The sequence below is a fragment of the Cryptomeria japonica genome, chromosome 1, assembly GCF_030272615.1.
Source record: "Cryptomeria japonica chromosome 1, Sugi_1.0, whole genome shotgun sequence".
NCBI classification, from domain to species: Eukaryota; Viridiplantae; Streptophyta; class Pinopsida; order Cupressales; family Cupressaceae; genus Cryptomeria; species Cryptomeria japonica.
In genome coordinates, this window is record NC_081405.1 from 503,657,135 (window position 1) to 503,682,504 (window position 25,370).

Consider the following 25,370-nt stretch of genomic DNA (forward strand, 5'->3'; position numbering starts at 1 on the left):
GCTCTAGAATGAGCTATTGAATAATCTAAAGAAAATTAAGTAGGAAAAAAAGCATGTATTCAAGTTTGATACCCTGATTATCTGCATGTACTATTTCATGAATGAGGTCCTTGATGTAGGTAAAGTTCAATGGGCCTATGATAGGTCAGTGGTGGTACAGATAAAGGAAACTCTTGATGGATTAGGTGATGCACAATCTCAGAGAGCTACTTTGTGGGGATACTTCAAAACTTTCCAAGGCATGATGCAAACCGGGGAAAGGATCCCTAAGGAAATTGTTGAAAAATATGAAGACTCCATATGCTTCATGGTGGACACTGATAAATGCTTGATGGAGGTTGTCAAACCCAGGACAGTTTGGATTATACCCATGGGGTATAAGGTTAGTGGTGATATTCTTAATGCATATGCTCAGCATCTCTTGAGCAATTCAGTAGACATTAATGAGGAAAGGTTTGGGACATACAAGGAGAAAAGCTTAAACCTGCACTCTCAGCTCGCCAAACCCAGAATGCAGAGGAGAGTGAGGAAGGAAATAGAGAAGCTTGCAGAAGACATGGGAATTACAAAGGAGGAAGTCTAAAGGGCCTGGGAGAGGAACATCCTAAAGGAAGAGGAAATGGTGAAACCTAAGAAGACCAAACCAAAATCTCCTTCCCCAAAGCCTAGGAAAATAAGGAATGCAACATCTTCCTTTGGTGCTCAAAAGCATGTCCCCCCACCTAAGCCTCAATCAAAACCATCTAGTGGAGCTGAGAAGAGGAAGAAAGGGAAACCTGAAAGAGTTTATGCAGCAGCCACTATGGAAGAGGAGACTAAATCAGATGAAGTCATGAGAGAAGTGAAGAAGAGTGCTTCTGCTGCTAGGTTTGTGAAGATGCAATCCTCTAGTGAAGGTCAAACTAGTAAGAAACCACAAGTTGAAACTGATCCATCTGGCATAACTCTTAAGAAAGTCAAGGAAACAATAACAGAGCAAGGCAACCTTAAATTTCTTTCTCAATTTTATGATCGTTTGGATGAAAAAGGAAAAAGATCTCTAGAAGAAGCTACCATTGTATATTTGTAGAAGTATAGATGGGCGCTTATTGAGATTGCTTTTGAAGTCCCTAAGAGTTTATATGATATCTTGTACATGAGAAAAGAAATAGCAAGAGTAGAAGAGGAGAGAATTAGGGAGTATGAATTAGTGCAACTTTGTCTAGTGATTGCTAAGATAGAAGTTGATAGGATTCTTAAGGAAAATAAAGAAAGGTTTAAAGCAAAACCCCAGTAAATAAAATAATAATTGGTAAGAATGAAAAGCTCATAAGGAGACTCAAGAAATTTTGAGGGAAATAATAAAGAAGTATGAGTATGATGTAGTTCCTCAAAGATCTCAGGAGAGTGTTCATAAGTCTGTTCTGGAAGTCCTTGGGATGCCATCCCTAGGAAATGAACCAAAAATTGCAAAACCAGATGTACAGATAATTGAACCTATTGGTGCTAATGATATTGATGATGGTCAGTAGATTACAAACTCTGGTGAAGTAGTTCAGGATCCTCCAGTAATGAATTTTGATTCAAAGAAGATTATTGAGGAGGTTGGTGATGAGAAGGTAGAGGATGCAGAAATGGGAGAGAAGGAGAAGGATGAAGGAAAGATTGAATAGGTTTTGGTGGCAAGAGACACTTTGAAATATGACAAGGGCAAGCATATTATAGGTGACATTGATCTCATTCAAGGGCCTATCAATCTTAATTCATTATCTCCTCTGCAAGCCCTAAAGTTTGCAACTATAGCCCAAGCAAAAGCCAGTGAAGACTTGCTGAAGTCCCACTCTGAGGACAAATAGCTTATAACTTTGGCTACAAGTGTTCTTGAGAAAAAAATTTCGACATTCAACCAAGATACACTTGACTTGCCCTCCGATAAACTAAGAAGTGTGCTTAAGGTAGTAGACTCTCATTTTGAATCTCTTGAAAAAGTTGTAGACGTAAAAGTTTTGAACCATTTTAATGTTGAGGTTAAGAATAGTTTTGAGAATGGTTGAAGGTGATAGGGTCAGTCTGATAATCGATGTAAAGGGAATTCGGGAGGCATTGAATGAAGGAAAAAAAATCTACAAGTCATGTCTTCTATTGCCAAATTTCACTATAGAACTAGATAAGAAAATCAAAGAATGTGAAGGACAACTGGCCAGTATATCTCAGTCCTATTCACTCCAGGTCATTTTTGCAAGTAATTATGAATCTCAGGTGATGTCTTTACTTGATAAAATAAAGATCCTAAATCAATAGAAGGATAGAGTAATTGGTAGAGTGGGAGAGCTAAGGAACTTGATCACTCCTCGATTGGATACTCTTTTGAGCAGTTAGCAGGATGCCTCGAATGCACTGAATAAGAGTGTTCCTTCTGATCTCAGAGGAACTGAAATGCATGCTTATATCTTTAGTGCTCTGATAAACATTTTGGAGAAGCTAAAGAAAGGATGGTATGACCACTTGCAGTCATTGAAGACTATTTTTGCAAACATTTTCAAATTTTTGTAAGTTACTATGTATACCCTTGTACATACAATTTTGAGCGGATACTTGCCTTTTCCATTAATGTCAAAGGGGGAGAGAAGAGTGAAAAATGTTTTATATTCTTAGGGGGAGCTTGTTAGAATCTATTAGAATCGAAGCTTTGAAATTTTGCAATGTTTGATATTTTTGGTTTGACACTTAGTCATTTTTTACTAAGTGTTGCCATCAATGCCAAAGGGGGAGATTGTTGGAAAGAGACAATATTATGGAAGAGATAAGTTCTTGATAATTGTTTAGGGGTTATCATTGATGGCAACTCAGATCAAATTTGTTATCCGGTATATGCAAATTCATTCTACCAGAAGTTGTGCTTAAGTCTGGAAGGTGGAACACAGTGCTCAGCACAGTATGAGCACATTGAATAGAACTCAATTTTGGGTGCACATTTTTATTTGTGGTGGAAGAAGTAGTTTATTCAATGATTGGAATTGCTTAGTCCATAATCCTAGCTTTTGATGTTGATTCTAGTGTAGGTTTGATGATCCAGTATTTCAGGAAGAACGGGGTTATTTTGGTATAGTGTGTTATGCAGAATCTTTGGGATGATTTTGTTGATTAGTTCCATGTTCAAGGTTGTTGTTTCGACTTATATGAAGTGTAAAATCAATTTGTTTTGGTCCGCATGTGTATTGGTAATCAGATTGAGCCAACTTCTTGTTACATGTTTCATATTTTCGGAGCCGACGTGTTAGTAACTAATCAATTGATGCAGATATATAAGACCAATCTATATGAGCATTTTGGTGATCGATGTGAGTGTGCAAAGATTGTATGAGCATCTGTGCACAGTTTCACGTGTGTTATCCTTAGATTTATGCTCAGTAGTGTGCCAGAACAGTGGAAGAAGACACTTTGTGCTTAACCGGACTGCATTTTGGCATTTGTAGATGATATCCATCAGTTCAAGTAATTAGTTATCATTTGTAATCATTTGTAGGACAGTGAGTCCTACGAGGGTTGCAATCCTCTCTATTGTAATTTAACAGTGAGCTCTAGGTGGTGTGCCTAAATGCATGTGCATTCCCTTGTAATATTATTATACTCCTGATCACAGTATTATAATATTGTGGGTCTCAATCCCACTGTGGTTTTTTCCTTTCTGGGTTTCCACATAAAAATTCTGGTGTTATGGTTTTGTGCTTGTGTGTGTTGATTTTTTGCATTTTACTTTCATTCTTTTGCATCTGGTGGTTTAAGAATCAGTTAAAGAAAGTTATAAACTTTACAACACTAATTGACCCCCACCCCCCCTACCTCTCAGTGTTCATTGATTCCAACATATTATAGGTTGGACTAATAGTAGTAAAACTTGTGCACTTAGGGAGGGAAATTTGAAATTTTGAATTTTGAAACTTGAAATTTGAAATTTGAAATTCGCAAAATAATTGAGTAATGAAAATTTTTAGAAAAATGATTATTCAATTAAATAAGCAAATTGATTGAAAATACAAAGAATAATTGTGAAAATTTATGCAACCCCCTAGGAAATTTAAATTTAAAAATTAGGGCTTTGCTAAAATAACCTCTTAATTTAAATTTTGAATTATCCACTAGGAGATGTAAGTTTAAAATTATCCACAAGAAATTTAAATTTAAAATTAGGGCCTTGTAAAAAGAACCTCTTAATTTTAAAATTTAAATATAAAATTAGATCTAAGGTTTTTGGAATTTGAAATAATTAATTTAAATTTAAAAATTAGGGCTCTTTTAATTAACCACTTAATTTTAAAATTTAAATTTGAAATTTGATCGAAGATTGCAATTTTGAATTTGAGGCAACTCTAAAATGATAAATTCAAAATTTAAACAACCCGTGCAAGCTCAATTTTTTAAATTTAAAAATTAGGGTTTTGAAATTAACCACTTAAATTTAAAATTTGAATTGGAAATGAAACTTGCAAGTGAAAAATTGAATTTTTGAAATTGAAAGACACTTAGATCTGAAATAATTAATCCAAATTAAGCAATTCACAAGCTCAAAATTTAAATTTAAAAATTAGGGTTTTTAATGAAATTAACCTCTAAATTTTTAAAATATGCAAGGAAATTAAACTTGTAAATGAAAATTTGAATTGTCAATTTCATACGCATTCAAATGTGAGAACATAAATCAGATTAAAGGCATAAGGAGTCGGGTTCACCAAAATGTAATGGTAAAAAATTAGGGTTTCCACCATTAGATTATGAAAACCACTAATTTTTGCTTGGGTTGACCATTACATTCAAAAGAACATAAATTAGAATTAAAGGTGTAAGGAGTCGGGTTCACCAAAATGTAATGATGAAAAATTAGGGTTTCCACCATTAGATGTATGAAAACCACTAATTTTTGCTTGGGTTGACCATTACATCCAAAAGAGGGAGAATACAATAGATTCAGTAAAAAATCAACAAAGATTAAGAATGAATAATGATTGGATTGACTTGGGGGTTTCCTCTTTTATGAGTTGAAATGCTGAATTAAGGTAAAGAGCTGAAAAATGAAGGTAAAAATGAGAAAAGAGTGAGCTACAGATGCGGGATTTTTGCACATGTCTAGATCTGAGCAGAATATGCATATTTAGATTTGATCCTTGAAAAAGCTCCAAAAATGTCGAGACTGATGTGCCTGTCACCCTGGTCCTCCTACTTTTTTGCATGCCAAATAGGGTTGATTCATCTCTGCAAATAATGCTTATTTTGAAGAGTACAACTCCATACCTATTTCTTGTACACAAAAAGAAAGGGAAATAGATTGGCAATGGGGCTTACCTTAGGTCAAACCCTAGTTTTGGAATTAACCATGAAATTGAGATGAAGATAATTGAAATTGATGTAATGAAAGATTATCCTTTTGAGGGAGATGTTGAATAATGACTGAAAATTAAGTGATATACCACCTTGTGAAGTTTTGTTTGTCTCCACACAGAATTAGGGCTTGATGAACTCTTCAATAAAATAGGATGTAGATGTCTTCTTCAATGCTTGAATCTTGACTTTATTGCTACTCCAAGGCTTGAAAGAAGACCGATTAATGCTTGATTGCTTGATCTCATGTGATTCTCAGATGCTTGATAGATGTATTAGATTAATTGATAGATGTCAAATGATAGGGGGAAACCTCCTTTTATACTTGCCCGTCGGATAAATTGCTAATTTCTCGACATGAGTGGACACAGAGAGAGAAATCCTGCTCAATTTTTAAATAGGACCAGGGGGTCAAATGGGGCCCAAATTAGGGGGGACCAGGGCATGTCGCTCTAGTCTTACCCCTTTTTAGGGATAGGATAAGGTGCTATGTGCATGGGAAAAGTAAAAAATGGTACAATTTATGAGGGGTATGAGCATAATCAAGTCCCAATCAGGCCAAGGGGCACAAACTCTAATGTAGGAACCCAATGTTGTCAAAATTGTACAAGGGTGCAATTTTAGGATGCTACATAAGGCTAGATCTATCAAATTCCATCTTTTCCTGATGTTTCCATCCTTGAGCAAAAAAAAATAGTGGTTTTACTACATGTAATGGTGAAACCCTATTTTTTTACCAAAATAAATATAATTAGGGACAAATCTAAAAAAGTGTATGCATAGATCATAAAGAACTCCTCAATACCTTTCTAATGGCATAAGAATTATAAAAATTAAATAAATATGTAAAAAGTAATGATCTCAAATATCAAACTGGGAAATATGACTTCAGTTAGAAATAAAATGTACTAATAGTGATATCTAATAATGAGACCTACACCGCTAGAAAGTACTTAAAACCAACTTTTTGACTATATCTTGGTTTTGAAAATTTAACTCTTGGGTGAAAAGTTATGCCTCCTAGAAAAAATAACTACTTTGAATGGCAAAAAAAGGGCCCCTAATGGTTGGATGTTGGTGCAACCAAACACTAGTGGTGGAATTGGTAACGAGTGAGTAGTTTTGGCTACAATGACAATAGAAGCATATGGATCCTCTTATATGGTGGCACTATTAATAGGTGGAAAGGGCTACATCACCTAAGGATATAAGCCTCGATGATCTAGGAAAAACAAACCATCAAATTAACCTATGATCAGGCACTAAAACTTGCCTTGAATTATTGTTAAATAATTTTTTAATAAAAAATTAAAAATTTTGTACTTGTGACTGTGGATGACACCAATCGACATAGAGCTATAACCTACACACACTTGCACAAAATAATCTATATAATACATGCTCTAGAAGAATTTGTCAATTATATCGCTCACCTTGTCAATGTATGATTGACACCATACAAAAAAGATATGTAAAATTGTATAGATTTCATATATAGATGCCAAAAATTAGAAATCCCAAAAAAATGGTAAAAAATGTCCGATCGCCAAAATATGAAGTGTTTTATATGAAAATAGGAGTTTCTTGGCCTTTTGGACTCAATGGTGAGACCATTTTTCTCTAGAATACATCCAAAAAAAATTCATGCCAGATTCACCCTCAGACCTAAGGAGTTTACATATTTGAACCTTTAATACAACATAACAAATGATATTGAGCTCTAATACCCTAAGATCACCTGCAACATCAAAGATGGTCTTCTACAAGAAATCAAAGTAAAAAAATAGTTTCCTTGATTATGTATCCAATAATGGATCAATGGTAGTACTTCCCCTACATTACATAATGTAAGCAATGCCTTTCTTATATAGGAAAGGTTGAGATAGGCTTAGACAATATTGTGACAAGTTTCTTAATCCTATGACATGAGACAACTAGAGATAAGATAAGATCACATGATACTAGAGACTTATATAAATTTATTCTTGAGGCCCCTATGTAAACTTAGCATGTAAACATGTGTGAATAAGACCTACTATGTTAGCTTGCTAGATAATATACCTCATTCGCACCAACAATGGTTACGAATGAAATCCTATTTTATATGGTAAAGAGACCTGAGGGGATTATTTTTCAAACCTCTCATCCAAAGTTTTTGATTAAGGGAAAAGCAGGTTTTGAGGGGACTTGAAACCCCGAACAACATGTTTTAAGGGGACTCGAAACCCCCTGGATGAGTTGGCATCCAAAACCCAGCAAGAAATAGCTGATCAATAGATATACAAAGATTCCATATAGCCAACCTCCAATGAAACGCCAACCAAAGGACAACAGAAAACATTACATATCAGGCTAGACCTAAGAAAAGAGACAAGAATCTGAGGGTTTTGACTGGCTCCCACAACCACAGAAGAGGGTTTTAAATAGGCTCCCACAACCTGAAAGACACTGAGGGTTTTGACAAGCACCCACAACCATACAACAGGGTTTTAACTAGGCTCCCACAACCTAATATTAGGCTCCCAAACCTAGTACACCTTAGCCAAAAACAAGAACCAGAAGAAACCAAGGTGTGCCCTTTAAAACTAGCAACAAACACCCAATTAGTAAAAAAAATAACTAATGGAGGAGAGTTTTTCTGGCTCCCTCAAACAAGAGGAACAAGAACATGGCTGAAAATTGAAATCTCTCCATAATCACCACCTCAATAGGGATCAGAGGAGGAAGAACAATACATAACACATACTCAACCATCAAAATCTTGAGGTCCTTAAAAATGGGTTTTGACAAGCTCCCATAACCTGAAAACCCCAGAAGCATAAGTTGAATGAGATACCTGAACCGAATCAACTCCAAGTAGGTGAGAACCTACAATCTCTATGTCTCTATAGGAGAAAAAGGCCAAAAGCACAAAATCATGGAGAGAGCTTTGAACAACCAACCAACTCCCAACGAGTTCCATCTAACAGCAACTAGCCAACAACTCTTCCCCTTTATAGAAGAATGACCCACCTCAATAGGGCAGATTGAGAGGAACTGAGAGATTCAACCTGAACAGAAAGTGATCCTCTTGAGAAGAATAAGAACAAAAAGGAACCTCCACCCTTCAAGAGGACCACTGGCATATCTTGAAACCATGAACAAGAAAACCCCCTTAACAGAGAGTCTCCCTAGAAATAGAACTGTTAGCTTGAACTGAAGATAGATAAATAGGGCATAGTCGAATAGGAAATGTCCTCCACCACGGATCCAAGGAGCAGGGGGAGAATGAATGGAGATAGAAGGAAGAGCCCTAAAAAACAACGAGTATAGCACATAATCTAGGCAAAAATATCTTCGAAAACCAGATAACCCCAAGCCCACAAGAACCCACCAAGTCTCCAAAAGAAGAGAGAAAATCCTTCCATCACAAATACCACCCGGATCCCAAATCCTCCCCCAACTCCAAGTCAAACCCCCTGCACCAACAAGAGAGATAATAGAGAGGATCTCTCCTCTCATACATCTCTTGTAGCAAACCCCAGGCCACCTACAGAATAGCTCCATCCCGACACCGTAGGGAGCTCCAACCACGACACCAAATTTACCAGGGAAGAACAACAGGTACAGGACAGATCTAGACCCCACAAGGGTCAGGGAAGTCAAATGGGCATAGAGGGCAGAGCTACTTCCAATAATGGGTCTGGATACCGAAGATAACAATATGCATGCCAAAAAGACCAGGGATAGAAAAGAGCATAGCCATCCCGACAGATCCCAAACCCCGTAGAAGTTGTGTGTGCCTCCACATTTCCACCAAACAAACAGGGCCACCCCCACAACGAATGCCCATCCACAATGAAATGTTGCAAACACCAAGCAGAGAAAGACCCAAAAGAAAGGGCATCGAAAGTAGGACAAAATGGGAGTCAAATCCCCTCCATCCCTCTCGCTATCATCTTCTTCCTCATCTGCATCCGACCCCAAAACCCTAGCACTCGCACTAGATCTCCTGTCCATCTCGCTCTTCTAAATTACTTTATATGATGAAATGTTGCAAAATATGCCTACCTCTCATCTAAAGTTTATTATAAGAGTTTTTTAACATTGTTGAACTTCTAATGATAATTGGCTTCCTTTTAACACATTCATTATACAAGGATTTCTAGGGAAACTTTGTGTTCTCATTTCATTGAAGAATTGAAGGGATGTTTTATAAATTTTTTGTCTAAATTTCTCTCGTGGATTACATCTTTTCTTATGTTAATTTGTAATAATTTTTTGGTTATTATCTACTATGCATGGATGCATCGAGACTATAGGAATTGAAAAAATATTATCAGACTTTGTGCTACTATATCGTTTCCTTGATTACATATTCTTATTATCTCTAATGTGTAATATTTCCTCATTCTTCTTACATGTTAAAAAGGCGTAATTTTCCATCTTATCAATTATCATTTGTAAGCACAAACTTGTGCCACAATGTGCTCTTGAGAAGTCTAGGTGATTTTATTATGCCTCCCATCTGGGGTTTCTCTTTGTTTTTGTTTTTATTTATTTTCATTCCTACATTTTGGTTAATAGGATACCCCAGAAACCCCAAATTAAAATCCTACAAGGGAGCTACTCTTACCAAATATAGAAAAATATCATTGAATCAATAGAAATCTATCCAACTCTTGGAGCATTTGTCACAACCCATTGGTATTTTTTGAGTTGTTTATAATTAAATATTACAATGATAATTATGTTTACCAAGAAGTGTGTAGCAATCCTTTGTGAATATAAACTCTTAAACCCTAAAGATATCTCCTAATATATTACTTCATCTAGAAACCTTCTTTTCTCCTTTTTCTTCTTTTTTTATTTTCTTATCTTTTTTTATCTAATACAGTAGAATCTTGTTAACTCTCTTTGATTATCACTTCTTGTTGTTTCTTTGCTAAGGACTATCCTTCTATAGACTTCTCTATATCTACCACTTTATCTTGGTGCTCTTGTTGTAAGTTGTGAGCTTAAAAATTAGAAAGTTGTAAATATATAGTTGATGATGTAGGTCAAGCCTTAGAGAAAAGGTGAAATCCCTTTTGAAATATAGATAAGAAAAAACTTGAAATCTCTTCCTCAAGATACATGTCTTGAGAAAGTTGGAATATAAATAAAACAAAAACCAGAAAAAAAAAGTAAAATAAAACTAAAAAATCTAAATGAAATAAAGGAAAGAATGAAATTATAGGGAATGGCTTACTATCACGCTCGTGAGATAAAAAATTTAATCTAAAAAATATAAGAAAACTCATAATAAATAAAACTCTCACACTTTTAATGCTATCACTCTTTGCATGCATGTCTATTTTAAATAGTTTTTCTTGTTTGAGTTATTCAATCTCTTTTTCACCCTGATAAAATTGTATTAATTCTATGAGACATTATTTAAAGGAGTGGGTGAATAAAAATTCCATTGACATCATCAATGCTCACCCCCTTCTATATGATCTTAACATTTCATAGTTGCTTGTATTTAATTGTTGTTCCCACTAGAAGCTTTTGGTAGTTTCTTTTTAGTGTGGTCTAGTGAGAAGAATATTTAAAAAACCTTTATTTAGTCTATTGATAATCTAAGGTAATATAGATACTAAACTAATAATTAATTTCATCAGCATAATCTTATTAAGCATAACACTTTGGCAGTTTTTCCATTAAGAAAACCAAATGACTTATGTTTATAATGTAAAACCATATTCTAATCTAATAGAATAACAATAGATGATACTCCTAATATTATCCATTTAATAATAATGTTTAGATACTTAAGTCTTGTTCCCTCCTAAATGCATGATTTGTGTTGTGATTAAATATATAGCATGGATGGAGAGTAGATTTGTTTAGCACCATTAATTCTTAGGATGAAAAGAATAAAATTAATGTTTTAATAATAAGCATGCTTTGGCTTTCATGGCTATTTGATTGGAAGCGAAAATGTTATGAATCACTTTATTTGCGATATTCAAAAAGAGTAATTGGATTAGTGGAAATATCTTATAGAGAAAAATTACTTCTTTTGGAAAATTGAGGGTTCTTCATAATAGATGTAATACCTTGATCTGTGGTTAAGGATAACTATAGAAAGAGTCAAATCATTAGTTGATACATACATTGCTAGTATAGATAACAATAATTCATAGTTGAAATACCATGTATAGTTTGTTAAGACTTTGCCCATTGTTATAACCTTCCACCTTAATAGTATCCATGTTAGATTGCAATTAATTGTAAAATACTCAATTTATAGAATTTACTCTTATTTACTCAAAGATCATAGATGATTAGATATCGCTAGCTGAAATCTATTGAAAATAGTATTAAACCTTTTAGGTTCACAACATTTTGGTTACAACTTATTCTTTTTCTATAAATTCAATCAAATTGTAGTATTATTATTTTCCTTGTTATTGAAAAACTTTCAAAAAGTGCAAGACCTTAAATATTTGTACAAGGGTTATGCATATTAATATTGCCTAGTCACATGGGTTAAGAATGCAGAGTAGTTACATAAGTTGAAATAATATGAGAGATTTGTTAATCATATACCTATCTATCAATACCTTATAGGAATTCTTGTCTAAACAAATCTTGGTAATTTTGTACTCTTTATTGATAAGATTTGGATGTTATTTGATTACTAGTTGATATTATTGTATTCTTACATAGCTCTCATTCTCAAATAAATTGTTATAGCATACATCCGAACTATCAATTATTTATTGTGTAATTAAATAATCATGTTGGATTATTTAGATGCTTGTAGATAGTTCTTCCTTGAAGACCCTAAGGCTATAAACAGTTAATAATGATGGAAATATCTTATCAATTAATAGAGTCATGTAGGTAAAAAGATAGTGAAGCTAGATGGTACCATTTTTTATAGATATTTGCAAAAAGGGAATTATTTCATGTTTAAAGGCTTAGCTAATTAGTGTGAGCTATTATATGTATGTTTAGCGCCAATCCAAGGGTGAAGGTACATTTAGGGATAGGAAATCATACATAAAACTTTTCAACCATTCAAGAGTGGGGGTATCTTTAGAACGGAAAATATTGGTTGGATTATTTTATATTAATGATCACAAATATTTGAACATCATCAATTTATAGCATATCTTAGTTCAAATTCTCAAATGCATTGAAATATGTGACATTATTCTTGTTCACTTCCAAACATTTATTATTAAATCGTCACATTTTTATATGTATATCTTTTTATTATAATTATCATTGAATTCGTATTCGAATATTTGAAAATTTATCAAGTAGATATTGCATGGATTGATGCTTTTGTATACTTATGTATGCATTTGTGAGTTTATATATACTTAGTATTTTAGTCATTGTTGGACGAGTGCTAAATATGAAACAAAATAGAAGGGTAGGTTTCTACTTCAAATCTATTGTCAATAGTTGGCCCAAAATTATTCTTTGGCCAAAGCCTCCTGGTCATTAGTAAATGCTTACTATTTGATTGTTTATTCTCTTTGTATCTATCATATCACATGTGTTATTGTTGCATTAGCATTTAAAATGTAAATATATCATTTTGTACTAGATTCCATTATGTATGATGGCTCTATTTTCTAGGCATTCTTTTGTAGGGTTGGATATTTATCATTTGAAGGATTTAGGGAAAGCATACACTTCAGGGTTGGGTGATAAAGTGCTCTGATGATGTTCTCACCCATGGTGTTCTTGTGTGGAGGTCATATGTCAAGAGTACTTATCAATATTCTTTTGGTTATGTACTTAAGTATTTGTTGCACTCAATGTTATAATCTTAATGTAAAGAAAATAGTTTACTTATGTTTTGCCTAGTCTTTAGGCTTTGTTGGCATTGCATGAAGATTGCATTGATGAAGTACAGTGTTGTCATTGATGTCAATAGTAACCGGTAATGGAGTTGTATTGCAACTGGTAGTGATGCAGTAAAGCAACCGATAGTAAAGCAGTGATGGAAACCGGTATTGGTATTTCAAGCAGAGTGATCAACCAATAACCCTAACCAGTTGATATTCAGAACCCTAACCGATGGAGATTGGTCAATCGGTTATGATGATCTATGATTGAATGGTGATCAAAGATGAAGATTCCATGTAAGCATGATGTACATGATGAATTTAAAAGTAATTTTTGCGCGTGAAGATAACCGTTCATCTTGGGAATGAACAAATGCATAACATGAAGTGATAACTGTGTGATGAGCTACAGGATTCGATGTGCGGTGATCCAGGAGCAGTTGAAGTTATCTAGAACAATGCGTAGTTGATTGCTATGTAATCCAACGGTTATGATTGAATCGATATGTTTGTAATCTCTATGATATTTGTAGGTTTTGTGTTGTGTTATCGACCTATTGTATTTGTATTTAAGGTCAATGAGTTATTTGTAATTGTGTTGGCAATTTGGTTAAGTGTGGTAGTGTGATTGTTGTCGAACTAGAAGGAGTGTCTGTAGCAAGAAATGAACTGCTAAGAATCAATTTTCCTGTAGGAATGCTTTTATCACCATTTGTATCTAAGATCTTATCCTTAATCAACAAGGATCTAAGATAATACATCTAAGCTAGACCGATTGGCAATGTTGATAAAACCCCATAATACACCCCGAAAAGCACAATCGGAATGTTCCTTTGTATCCAAGGCAATAGAAAAGCCACCATTTTTTAAATCCCCCTTATTTTAATATTAGAATTATTACTTTCCCAAATAAGCATCACTTACTGGTATCTGAGCAATTTTTCCTATTGCTCTTACAGAACTACCCTCTTGTATCATCAAGTCATCACTCATTAATACAGCTCCAACATTATCTGATTCTAGATTTAGGGCAATACCTACTATATCATCTACGAATTCTACTAATTCCCCTACCATTACTTTATCAAGACCATGAATACGAGAAATGCCATTCCCTACATAAAGTGCAGTACCAATATTAACAACTTGGACCTCGTTATTATACTGTTCAATATGTTTACGTATTATACTACTGATTTTATCAGGTCGAATAGTTACCATTAACACTAGTTAATTCTCTTTTGAAAAATAAGACCTATTGTATTATATATACTGTTAATCAGTTATGTTTTTCATGGCTAGGAGCAGGTCGATATTATGCTCGATCGTACGTAAATGTAACTCGCTATTCCGAAAATTGAAGGTTCTAAATACGCTCTTTCATAGCTATTCTGGCAATTGAAGGTTCTAAATACCATTGATGCAAATAGTTTGCCCTTCGACCCTAGAAATCTAGAGTAAGCCTTAGGGAATTTTTTAAATACGTTAATTTATTTTGTATAATAGCTTTCCCTATCTTATAGGGAAGTCCTTTAAAAAATTCACTGAATTTCAGATTATAATTGCAAGGACCCCAATTTGATCTATACAAAGCTACCCCAAATAGCTGAAGTATTTTGGCTCCTGCTAATTAGAAATATTTCATTAGCAAGTTTTGCTAGATCTCGCGTAGTAAAGCCTTTGGTAGTTAATCCAAATTCATCATAGTGGTTCCACTCTTTTTTCAAGTAGAGCCCTTTGTTATGTAAAAGCAAAGGAAATGATTTTTCTCGATGTGGGGCAGGCAACTTTTTTAGTGTTAATAAATGTCGAATCTTTGTTTACTACGAGGAGGAGTTATTAGAACTGGACCAATTTTTTTTGGAATATGAGTTGAAGTAATAACAACAATATTTTGTTTGATGGTGGTTTCTTTTTCACCATCAATCGCATTATATGGATCCCTGAGGATTTCTATCAATAATGCAATAAGGAAGAAATAATCATTCAGTTCATGAATGCTTGGAATCCATATGACGCAAGGAGACATCAATTTTGCCAATTTGAGTGCAAACACAAATTGGATTACTCTTCTCGCAAAATACTCTGGAGGGTTAGGATCCTCTACTCACTCATACAAAAACTTATGGGGTTTTCTATCATAATGTTCTTTTTCATATACGTCTTTTGGCCTGCCTGACCAGCCGAGAGACCTAAGGATATTTTCATGCTCAAGGTATGATTTTTTAGCTGAAGATGTATACTCGGGTTCATAGCGAGATAGAAATTTCTGCTACCTCAAAAAACTTTTAGGAGATATTCTTATTAAAGATAAATAAGAATCTGCTGCTAAACTTTTAGCCAAGTACGATCGTCCAGTTTCCTTAGGCCCTATCAACAAAATTCAATTTGAAAGGGACGATACCAGGTAGAGTGGGTAAAATCTCACTTGGTCAGATAAAGATGAGTGAATTGGCATCGAAGTAATCTTTTGATAAAAAGCAGCGAAGATCGGCATTTTTGCTAAAAACAATGAATTTAATTCAGAGTTCATTAGGCCTATTCTATGAGTTAGGCCTAGCTGAATAAATTCAGCTAAATATCAAAAGTAAAGAAGTCCCGGTTGTTCTCTTTTTTCAAAATATTCATGAAAGAAACCAATAAGGGGAGTTAACTTCGATTCAAAGTAAGAGATTTGTTCTTGTACTAAAAACAATCTATTAGACCGTGTTGATGAAATAACTGAATCATATTCATTCACAAAGAATATCAATTAACAATATTTTATTATTTAAAAAATAAATCCAGGGAACGATATTGAAAAAGGATGTTGTTATTGACATCAATGTTGATAAATAGCATGATATATATGTATATATTCTAGTTTTCTATGGATAGAATGAAAATGAATAGTAATATATTAATATTGATATTAATATACAAAATAAGGACAAAAATATATACGAAGATATACATCCACCTCCTAAGCATCTTATTCCCTCTCCTACAAAAAGACCTAAAAAACTACTCCATTTGGGATTCCATCAATTGCCCATTGATCAAATGAATGACTTGTTTCAGCTAATCCTCGTATACCTTTAATCAAGATTATGTCATAATATATGTCTATATAAGCTTGGTAAAAAGACCAATTATATATAATATTAATCGGTTGGTCCATAATAATCTTCATATGAGGATTTGTTTTATGATATACATCTTGTGATAAGAAGTAAATAGGTCTATATAGAATACAGGCAATCAATAAACCGAGAAATGCTATACCAACTGAGGGGATTGCGTCTATGAAAAATTCGGACCAATTCTCTGGATGTTTCTTATCAAAAGGGGTCGTCGATGAAGCAAACCATTGAGATAATATGTCATACCTCATTCCGCTTCGAAAAAAAGGAACTCCTATTAATCCAACAAACAGAGTAAATATTCCCAATACAACTAAAGGAAATAGCATTGCCTTGCCTAATTCTTTCGAATATGCAAAAGATCCTTTATAAAACAAAGGATAAGTGACAACCAAACCTCTGTTCTTTTTGTACAATCCTTCCATCTTATTCAAAATTTGAAATGCTTCTTTGGAAAAGGAATTATTCCTTCCTATAATTTGATTCGACATAGAATTTGCTCTCATTCTATTTAATATCCTGGATTCCTCCTCTCCCCACATAGAAGTTGAATATAATGTAATATGGTTGTTATATCAATTAACTAAATTTACGCAGAAGTCCCCTTCAAAAGTGAGTAAATACATACGAAACATGTAAAAGGCAGTTAATCCTGTTGTGAACCAAGTTATCCCCCCGAAAATGGGAGAATATAACTTACTATCACTAAGAATTTGGTCTTTAGACCAAAAACAAGAAAAGGTGGAATACCGAGAAGAGAAAGTGTCCCTAAAAGAAAAGTGATTCCTGTAATTGGCATATATTTCCTCAAACCACCCATAAGAGCCATATTCTGACTTTTACGGGGGCAATATCCAACAATGGGTTCCATGGAATGGATCACTGATCCGGATCCTAGGAATAATAATGCCTTGGAATAAGCATGTGTAATCAAATGGAATAGAGCAATTCGATAGGAATCTATCCCTAGAGCTAACATCATGTAACCTAATTGAGACATAGTAGAATAAGCCAAGCCTCTTTTAAGATCTTTTTGAGCAAGAACCATAGTAGCTCCCAATAGAGTTGTTATTCCCCCTATCCAAGTAATAAGATACATTATTAAAGGTAGAGCTTTAAAAAGAGGAAACAATCGAGCTACAAGAAAAATTCCTGCTGCTACCATAGTAGTGGCATGTATAAGAGCTGAAATAGGAGTAGGCCCTTCCATAGCATCAGGTAATCATACATGAAGTGGGAATTGTGCAGATTTGGCTACTGGACCTAAAAATAAGAGAAAAGCACATGAAGTAACAAAAAATGAACCAACCCCATCAATGACAGTCAATTCATTTAATTTTTCAGACAAATATTGAAATTCGAAACTACCTGTTACCGAATAAATACCTAGGATTCCTAATAAGAGTCCAAAATCCCCTGCATAGTTAGTTATAAATGCTTTTTGACAAGCATTAGCCGCACTAGGTTGCGTAAACCAAAAACCTATCAATAAATAGGAACACATTCCTACTAATTCCCAAAATATATATATTTATAATAAATTAGGGCTAATAACTAGCCCCAACATAGAAGCATTAAAAAAATTAAGGTAAGCAAAAAACCTCACATATTTTTTATCATGAGACATATAATTATTGCTATAGATCATAACCATGGTTCCAACTGATGTGACTAAAACTAACATAATGGAAGTAAGTGGATCAATAAAATAGCCCAACTCTAATGAAAACTTATTATTGATAAACCAGGACCAGAAATATCGATAGATGGGACCGTCGGTAATCTGTTGCAAGAACAAATTGAAAGAAAGAAACATAGCTATGCTTAACAGAAAAATGCTAATAAGAGCCCATGTATGGCAAACACTCTTAGTTGCTCCTGGAAAAAATAAGGAGCCTAATCTGATTGGTACAGAAGCTAAAAGCAGAAGGAAAGGCACGATCCAAGCATATTTGTATATAAATTCCATAGGAAGATTAAATGATTATTCTAAATATTTTTATATTCCACATTCTTGGTTTCCAATCCACTAGATCCTAAAGAGAACAAAATAAAAATGATAGATCATGAATAAAGAAGAACGACAGAATATGGGATGGGAGGGATGTAATCCTATCGATTTCATATTGATTGTGACCTTTTTTCATCTTTTCTCTGCAAATACCAGATTGGAACCGATCAATACTGATACTAATCAAATATTTGTAAGATGAGCAAGAAGGAACTCTTTTTCAATCTAGGTACTGCATTATTAGTCATGTACACACACATTTTTATTTTATTAAATTTTCTATTGTAGATGAATAGTAGTATTAAGAATGGAACTTAATATAAAATGAAACCAATTGGAATTCTTAAGATAAGAAATAATTGAATCTGTTAAAATGACATAGTGGGTTTTCATTTACTCAAAATTCGTGAGTATATACGTATGTAAGAATTGATAATTATTATCAATTTGTATCGTGGATCCCCTATTGCTAATCAATATTATATGAATAAGGTTGCAAAATGCAAGAAAAATGTGATATAATATTCTAAAAAATAAATTTAAAGATATAATAAGTTTGCAAAATAAAAATAAAAATAGTATATAATATAAAATATTATATCTTTTCTAAATAAAATCAAGGTATAAAAATGGATACTATTCTTATGGCTGTACCAAAAAAATGCACCTCTAAATCAAAAAAACAAAATCGTAACAATGTTTGGAGGAAAAAAGCATATTGGGCCGCAGCAAAAGCTCTTTCTTATGTTAAGAGTGAGTATATTTATTCTGAGCTTAAGCTTTACGGTGATGGTGATTGGAAGATATTCCCTGCAGCTAATTCACCGGGAAGAAAACCCAAGGGTTTTCTTTCTTCCACAGCATCCTCCATAGCAGAGGAAGAGGATAAGAGGGAATGAGAACAAAGAGGATGAGAAGAAGTCCTCTAGCTCGACCCAATTTTCACCACTATTTTTGACCCCCCGAATTTATTGTGCCCAAAAAAGAAGATTCTGAAAATGATAGACAAGAAGATCCTGAAAATGATGAATAAATTAGAGGAAGTGGTGTACACCCTCCAAGAGGAGCAATGGGAATCTCTAGGGTCTCTTGGAGGTACTTGGAAAGATGGTCGGGCAGAAGGGACATGGTTCTATAATCCACTACAGCCCTTCTCTCTGACCTTCAAGATGGGAAATTTATGAATCATTCCGTCATCTTTTTTTCTTTCCCAATAGAAAAGGAAAGTGCATCATTCTTTTAATAATCTCAGCTCCCACATTAAATCTTGTTGGTATGGTTGCTTTATTCTATGAAAGTTGCATTTTATTTTTTTATACCGAAGATAAATTCGATCGAAACGTAGGAATATATGGACCATGAACAAAAAGAAATGGATCTCATTCTTTTTTCTTACTCTAAATGAAATAAATATGAATTTCAGAATTTTATTTTTTTTGATCAAAAATTTGTCCATTCGCCCCTCTTTGATTCCTAGAGAACAAAGAGGATTTGTTGAATCTCAAGTATGTTATTTAACCAGTCAAATTAAAAGACTTACTGAACATTTGGACCTACATGGAAGAGACTACTCTTCCCAAAGAGGTTTGTGGAAAATTGTGGCTAAACGTAAACGCCTTCTGATTTATCTATTCAAGAAAGACATACTTCGTTACAAAAGTTTAATCGGTCAATTAGATATGCGTGGACTGCATTAATTTCGAACAAAATTTTAAGATCCAATTATGGTTTATTAAATTCTGGATCCTAATGAGTCATTCTTTTGTTCTCATTGATTTTTGAAAAAACTGGGGAAGAGTTATGATTATGGTTGCTAGGGAGAAAGACCTCATGATGGTAAGTATGGGTCCTCATCATCCATCAATGCATGGTGTTCTTCGACTGATTGTTACTCTAGATAGTGAAGATGTTATTGAATGTGAACCTATATTAGGTTATGGAAATATGAATGAAAAGAAAAAAAAAAGAAAAAGAAAAAGAAAAAACAACTTTGTTGATAATAAAAAATCCCTTTTGGCAAAAGAGCCCTTCGTAGATTTTGGTCTTTGATAGATTTATCTTATTTTTATACATAATATGAACGAAAAGGGCAGGCTTGGTAAAAAAAAAGTTGAGCAGGAGAGCCGAATGAATCAAAAGGTTTGTGTTCGGTTTGGGAAGAGATTATCCATTCATTCAACTAATGAATAGATAATCTACTTTCATTAAGTAATCTATTAGATAACCGTAAACAGAAAATATTGAGTACTATTTAGAGTTCTGAAGAACTATGTAAAGGAGCTGCTAATCAACTTGAGCAAGCTCGAGCTCGCTTACAGGAAGTAGAAAGGTGGGTACGCGAAATTCAGGTAAATAGATATTCTCAAATACAAGAAAAAATGATCTTATCAATGTTGCTTCTATTAATTTGAAACAATTAGAAAATTTAAAGAATGAAACCATTCACTTGAAAAAAGAAAGAGTAATTGAACTAGTTCAAAAACAAATTTCTTACCAATTCTTTTTCAGGTTCCCAATATTCGTTTGGAATCGAATTAAAAGATGAATCAATCTCCCATTCGATGTCATTCGATTCCTTCTCCGAAGGACTTTCCCAACTTATTGTTTCTTGCTTCTCAGATATTCTATCATCTATCTAATTCATATTTGTGTAAAAACTTGATAAAATCCAAACATGTTCTTTTGGATTGAGCAAGCAATGTTGATATCTCCTTTTGCCTTTTGGCAAAGACATAAAAAGATGCAGAACAAGCAACAAATTTTTCTTTCTAGCTCCAAAATGTTGTACAGACGGAAATGTCTTCATCAAATTATATGATGATTTGTCTCTTTCAATTAAAGCTCGAGTATTTAAAAAATAGAAAAGTAAAGGTAATACTATTACCATTACAGCTTTTATTGCTTGCCCTTTTAAAATAAATATACGTATATCTCGTATAAGTAATGTACTAAGAATCCGAAAGTCAAAAAGCTTAACAACACTTTCTCGACCAGAAAATATTTGACTTAGCAATCTCACCAAATTGGATTCGTTCCATGGAACGAATATTTCCATCATGTTATCTTTAAATTTTGATTGAATGCTAAAGAAACAAACTATTTCTCGGTTCTTTCCATTAGGGTCCGTAGACCACAGGTCCCCATGTTTTTTCATAGAGTTTTTTTGTGTTGTAAATAATATAATGTAATTTTGTAAATGATAGAATGTGATTATTACTAATCAAATTGAATTATAATAAGAAAGACGCAGTTAATGCAGCTTATTCAACTAACTCTGTGCAATTAATTTGTACAAAAAAAGTTCTTGTTATTTATAGAATAGATAGAGGCGAAGATGATTTGTCTCTCCTATTTACAGAGAGAGAGTTTAATTAGTAAACAATGCAATATTTAAACATTAATAATAATACCTACAGAAGAGAGGAAGATTTTTTGTGGATACTTTTTTTAAAAGGGAAAAAAATAGATAGGTATCTATTATACGAAACCAAACATACCAAAAATAAAATAGGATTTTTAGACCCTATTTAGAACACATACAATCATACTAAATTCGATAGAATTTTTTGAGATTGAAGAAGATAATCTATAATTTTGCACGTAGGGAGTTATTTATTTGTTTCTTTCAGTCATTAATAACTTAATTATTTTCAAATAATAATATATTGAAATAACACTCATAAAGAGCCCTATCGAAACTAATAAATAGGAACCTGCTTGCCATCCACACCAGAATAGATAAAGTTTTCCAAAAAAACTTGCTAATGGAGGAATACCTCCTAGAGATAGCAGACATAAAGATAAAGACAAAGCTGAAAAAGGGTCTTTCATATATAATCCTGCGTAATCCCGAATGTTATTTGTTCCTATACGTAGACTGAATAATACAATACAAGCAAAAGTTCCTAAATTTATAAAAATATAGAGCAGCATTTAAGTTATCATACTTGCATATCCATTATTTGAGTTTCTATCAATTATTCCAATAAGGATATATCCAATTTGACCTATCGATGAATATGCAAGCATACGTTTTATGCTTGTTTGAGTAATAGAAATTAAATTTTCTAATATCATGCTAAGAATAGCTAATATTTCCAAAAGAAGATGCCATTTGTTCAATGAGAAATAAAAAATAATATAAAAAATTCTAGTGGCTAAAGCTGAAGCAGCTACTTTTGAATAACAGAAATAAAAGCAATGAATGGAGTGGGGGAGTTAGAGTCGAAAAGAGGAATTCCCCCTCCTTTCTCTCATTTAGAACCATGCATGAGACTTTCTTCTCGCATGGCTCCTAAGTGATAAAAAAGATTAGTGGATTCTCTCTTTTTTATTACCTTCCTCGTGTATGTATAAGATTGAATCTATTCAATTGATAGAATAGAATCGCTAATCCTTAACTTTCCGAGGAATCCTTACTCAATGGTTATTATGGTAAATCCTTTTTTTTTTAAGTTTAGCAGTTATGAAAGAATTAAAAATAAAAAATAAAACCATCTGATTTAAATCATTCTGAATAGTCATGAGATGCTCATCTTAGGGTAATCTTTTTGTCGATGAATGCCTTCTTTTTTATACTCGTTGTTTTTGAAGAATGAAAACTTACTATGTAGCATCTACATAAAGAATAAAAATATTGTACATGCCATTAATTTGATCCTTTGTAAAAACAAACCGTAATAACTAATTTGTAAAAGCTATTTGTTAATTCAATCAAACAATTTAGTTTGTTTCTTACTTTGCTTTACCTTAATTGAATCAAATTTAATTTTTGGTAAAAATGATGTCTTAGCCCAAGTGGGAATAACAATCTTTTTTCCACATGTCTATAGAGTTTTTATAAATAGAAACATCTCTAAAAAAGAGATTTAGAAATTATGGCTTCCTTATTCCGGTGTTTATCACTGGTGGTATACAATTGGTTTACGCACTAATGAAGATCTTTATACTGGAGCTCTTTTCTTGCTATTTCTTTCTGCTCTCTTTTTAATAGTGGGTTGGTTGCATCTACCACCTCAATGGAAACCAAGTGTTTCATGGTTTAAAAATGTTGAATCTCGTTTCAATCATCATTTGTCAGGGATTTTCGGAGTCAGTTCTTTGGCTTGGACAGGGCATTTAGTTCATGTCGCTATTCCTGAATCAAGAGGAGAACACATAAGATGGGATAATTTTTTAGATGTGTTACCGAATCCTGAAGGGTTGGAACCACTTTTTACAGGTCAGTGGAATCTTTATGCTCAAAATCCTGATTCCAGTAGTCATTTATTTGGTACTACTAAAGGGGTGAGAACTGCTATTCTAACTCTTCTCGAGGGATTTCACCTACAAACACAAAGTTTGTGGCTAACTGATATCGCGCATCATCATTTAGCTATTGCATTTGTGTTTTTCATTGCTGGTCATATGTATAGAACCACTTTGGGATTGGACACAGTATAAAAGATATTTTAGAAGCACATGTTCCTCTGAAAGGCTTGTTAGGATGCGGGCATAAGGGTCTTTACAACACAATCAATAATTCTCTTCACTTTCAGTTAGGTCTTGCTCTAGCTTCTTTGGGAGTTGTTACTTCCTTGGTAGCTCAACACATGTATTCTTTACCTACCTATGCATTCATAGCACAAGATTTTACTACCCAAGCTGCATTATATACTCATCATCAATACATTGCCAGATTCATTATGACAAGGGCATTTGCTCATGGAGCTATATTTCTCATTAGAGATTATAATCCAGAACAGAATAAGGATAATATGATAGTTTTATCTCATTATGAACGTATTTGTCTGATTACGACATCTGAAGGAATAAATGTTGGGCCTATTGGATCGTTATCTATTTATGCAACGCTTGGTCATTACGGCTCTTTACAAAGTCTATTCTATAGGCTATCTGAGAGATCAAACAAAGAACAAATGGTTTATCTATTATCGAGAGAAGATGAATACTACCGGATAGCTACAGGAAATTCTCGGGCATTAAATCAAGGGGTTCCAGAGGAACAATTTACTCCAGCTCGATTTCAACAAGAATTTTTATCAATTTATTTTCATAGTTCTTTCAAATTATTGATGAGAAGCTTGGTCATGAGGTCTTAAAAACAGGCATAAACCATAGTTCAAATTTTCTTGAATATATTATATACCTCGTGCTCTGGATATTAACTATTAGAGCAATATCTAACGAGATAGGAGGACCATCTTTATTTTATAAAGACAACAGATCGGTTTTCTGTACTAGAATAGAGATCAATTTTAACAAGTCGCACACCCATAATTCCAAAAATCCTTAGATAAAGTAATTACATGATCAAACTACCAGAACGTAATAACCTAAAAATGAAAGCTATTCAAAATTCTGCCTTCCTTAGTTATTTTTCTTTTGGATGAACTTGGGATCCAGGTGGATTCTCTAGTTTTTCTAGACCCAAGTAACTGGAATTCCGTCTAATAAAATGGAAGAATTATAAATCTCCAAGATAATACATAAGAATACTGCAAATAGGGCCATTGCAATGCCCATAAAAGGAGTAGTTCCCCATCTGGGAGCAACTTTACCAGATTTTGTATTAAGTGGTTTTAAATAATCTCCTACAGTAGTTCGTATTGGTCTAGTTTTGGAAGTATCATCAATGGTCTGTGTAGCCATAAAAATAATAGTATTGGTTGAGATCTAATTAACTTTTTATACTATTATGTATATATACATACATAGGATTACCTACCAATGGAAACTGCAACCTTAGTTGCTATCTCCATATCTTGTTTACTTGTTAGCTTTACTCGTTATGCCCTATACACCGCCTTTGGGCAACCTTTTGAACAACTTCAAGATCCTTTTGAAGAGCACGAGGACTAGTTGAAAAAAAAAGACCTTCCCGATCGGGAAGGTCATTTTCTCTTTTTTTAATATAAGTAAGAAGGAGGATTAGAAAAATAGAAAATTATTTCCCCCCTCTATCCGGAACTTTGGGGGGTTCTCGGAAGAAAATAGAGAAAAAAATTATCCCTAAGGTCAAAACCAAAAGGAATGTATAAACCAATGCTTCCA

The 25,370-nt window shown here is 33.5% G+C and overlaps 2 protein-coding genes and 1 pseudogene across 2 annotated transcripts; 1 reads left to right on the forward strand and 2 right to left on the reverse strand.

Annotated features, from left to right (window-relative positions):
* The first annotated feature begins 619 nt into the window (after nucleotides 1–619).
* Nucleotides 620–1,652, forward strand: LOC131078173 (uncharacterized). Its single transcript, XM_058015842.2, has 2 exons — nucleotides 620–1,057; nucleotides 1,512–1,652. Exons 1-2 carry the CDS (start codon nucleotides 620–622, stop codon nucleotides 1,650–1,652), a joined length of 579 nt encoding a protein of 192 aa, XP_057871825.2.
* Nucleotides 1,653–14,081: 12,429 nt separating this feature from the next.
* On the reverse strand, nucleotides 14,082–14,405 carry LOC131078172 (ATP synthase subunit alpha, chloroplastic-like). Its single transcript, XM_058015841.2, has one exon. It carries the CDS (start codon nucleotides 14,403–14,405, stop codon nucleotides 14,082–14,084), a length of 324 nt encoding a protein of 107 aa, XP_057871824.2.
* A 1,646-nt stretch (nucleotides 14,406–16,051) lies between these two features.
* On the reverse strand, nucleotides 16,052–18,275 carry LOC131078170 (NAD(P)H-quinone oxidoreductase subunit 5, chloroplastic-like; annotated as a pseudogene).
* Nucleotides 18,276–25,370: the final 7,095 nt, after the last annotated feature.

Coding starts and splice junctions, on each gene's coding strand:
- LOC131078173 (XM_058015842.2), top strand. CDS start 620: ATGGTGAAACCTAAGAAGACCAAACCAAAATCTCCTTCCCCAAAGCCT. Junction 1,058..1,511: donor CTCTAGAAGAAGCTACCATT/GTATATTTGTAG, acceptor GATGGTCAGTAG/ATTACAAACTCTGGTGAAGT.
- LOC131078172 (XM_058015841.2), bottom strand. CDS start 14,405: ATGGTAACTATTCGACCTGATAAAATCAGTAGTATAATACGTAAACAT.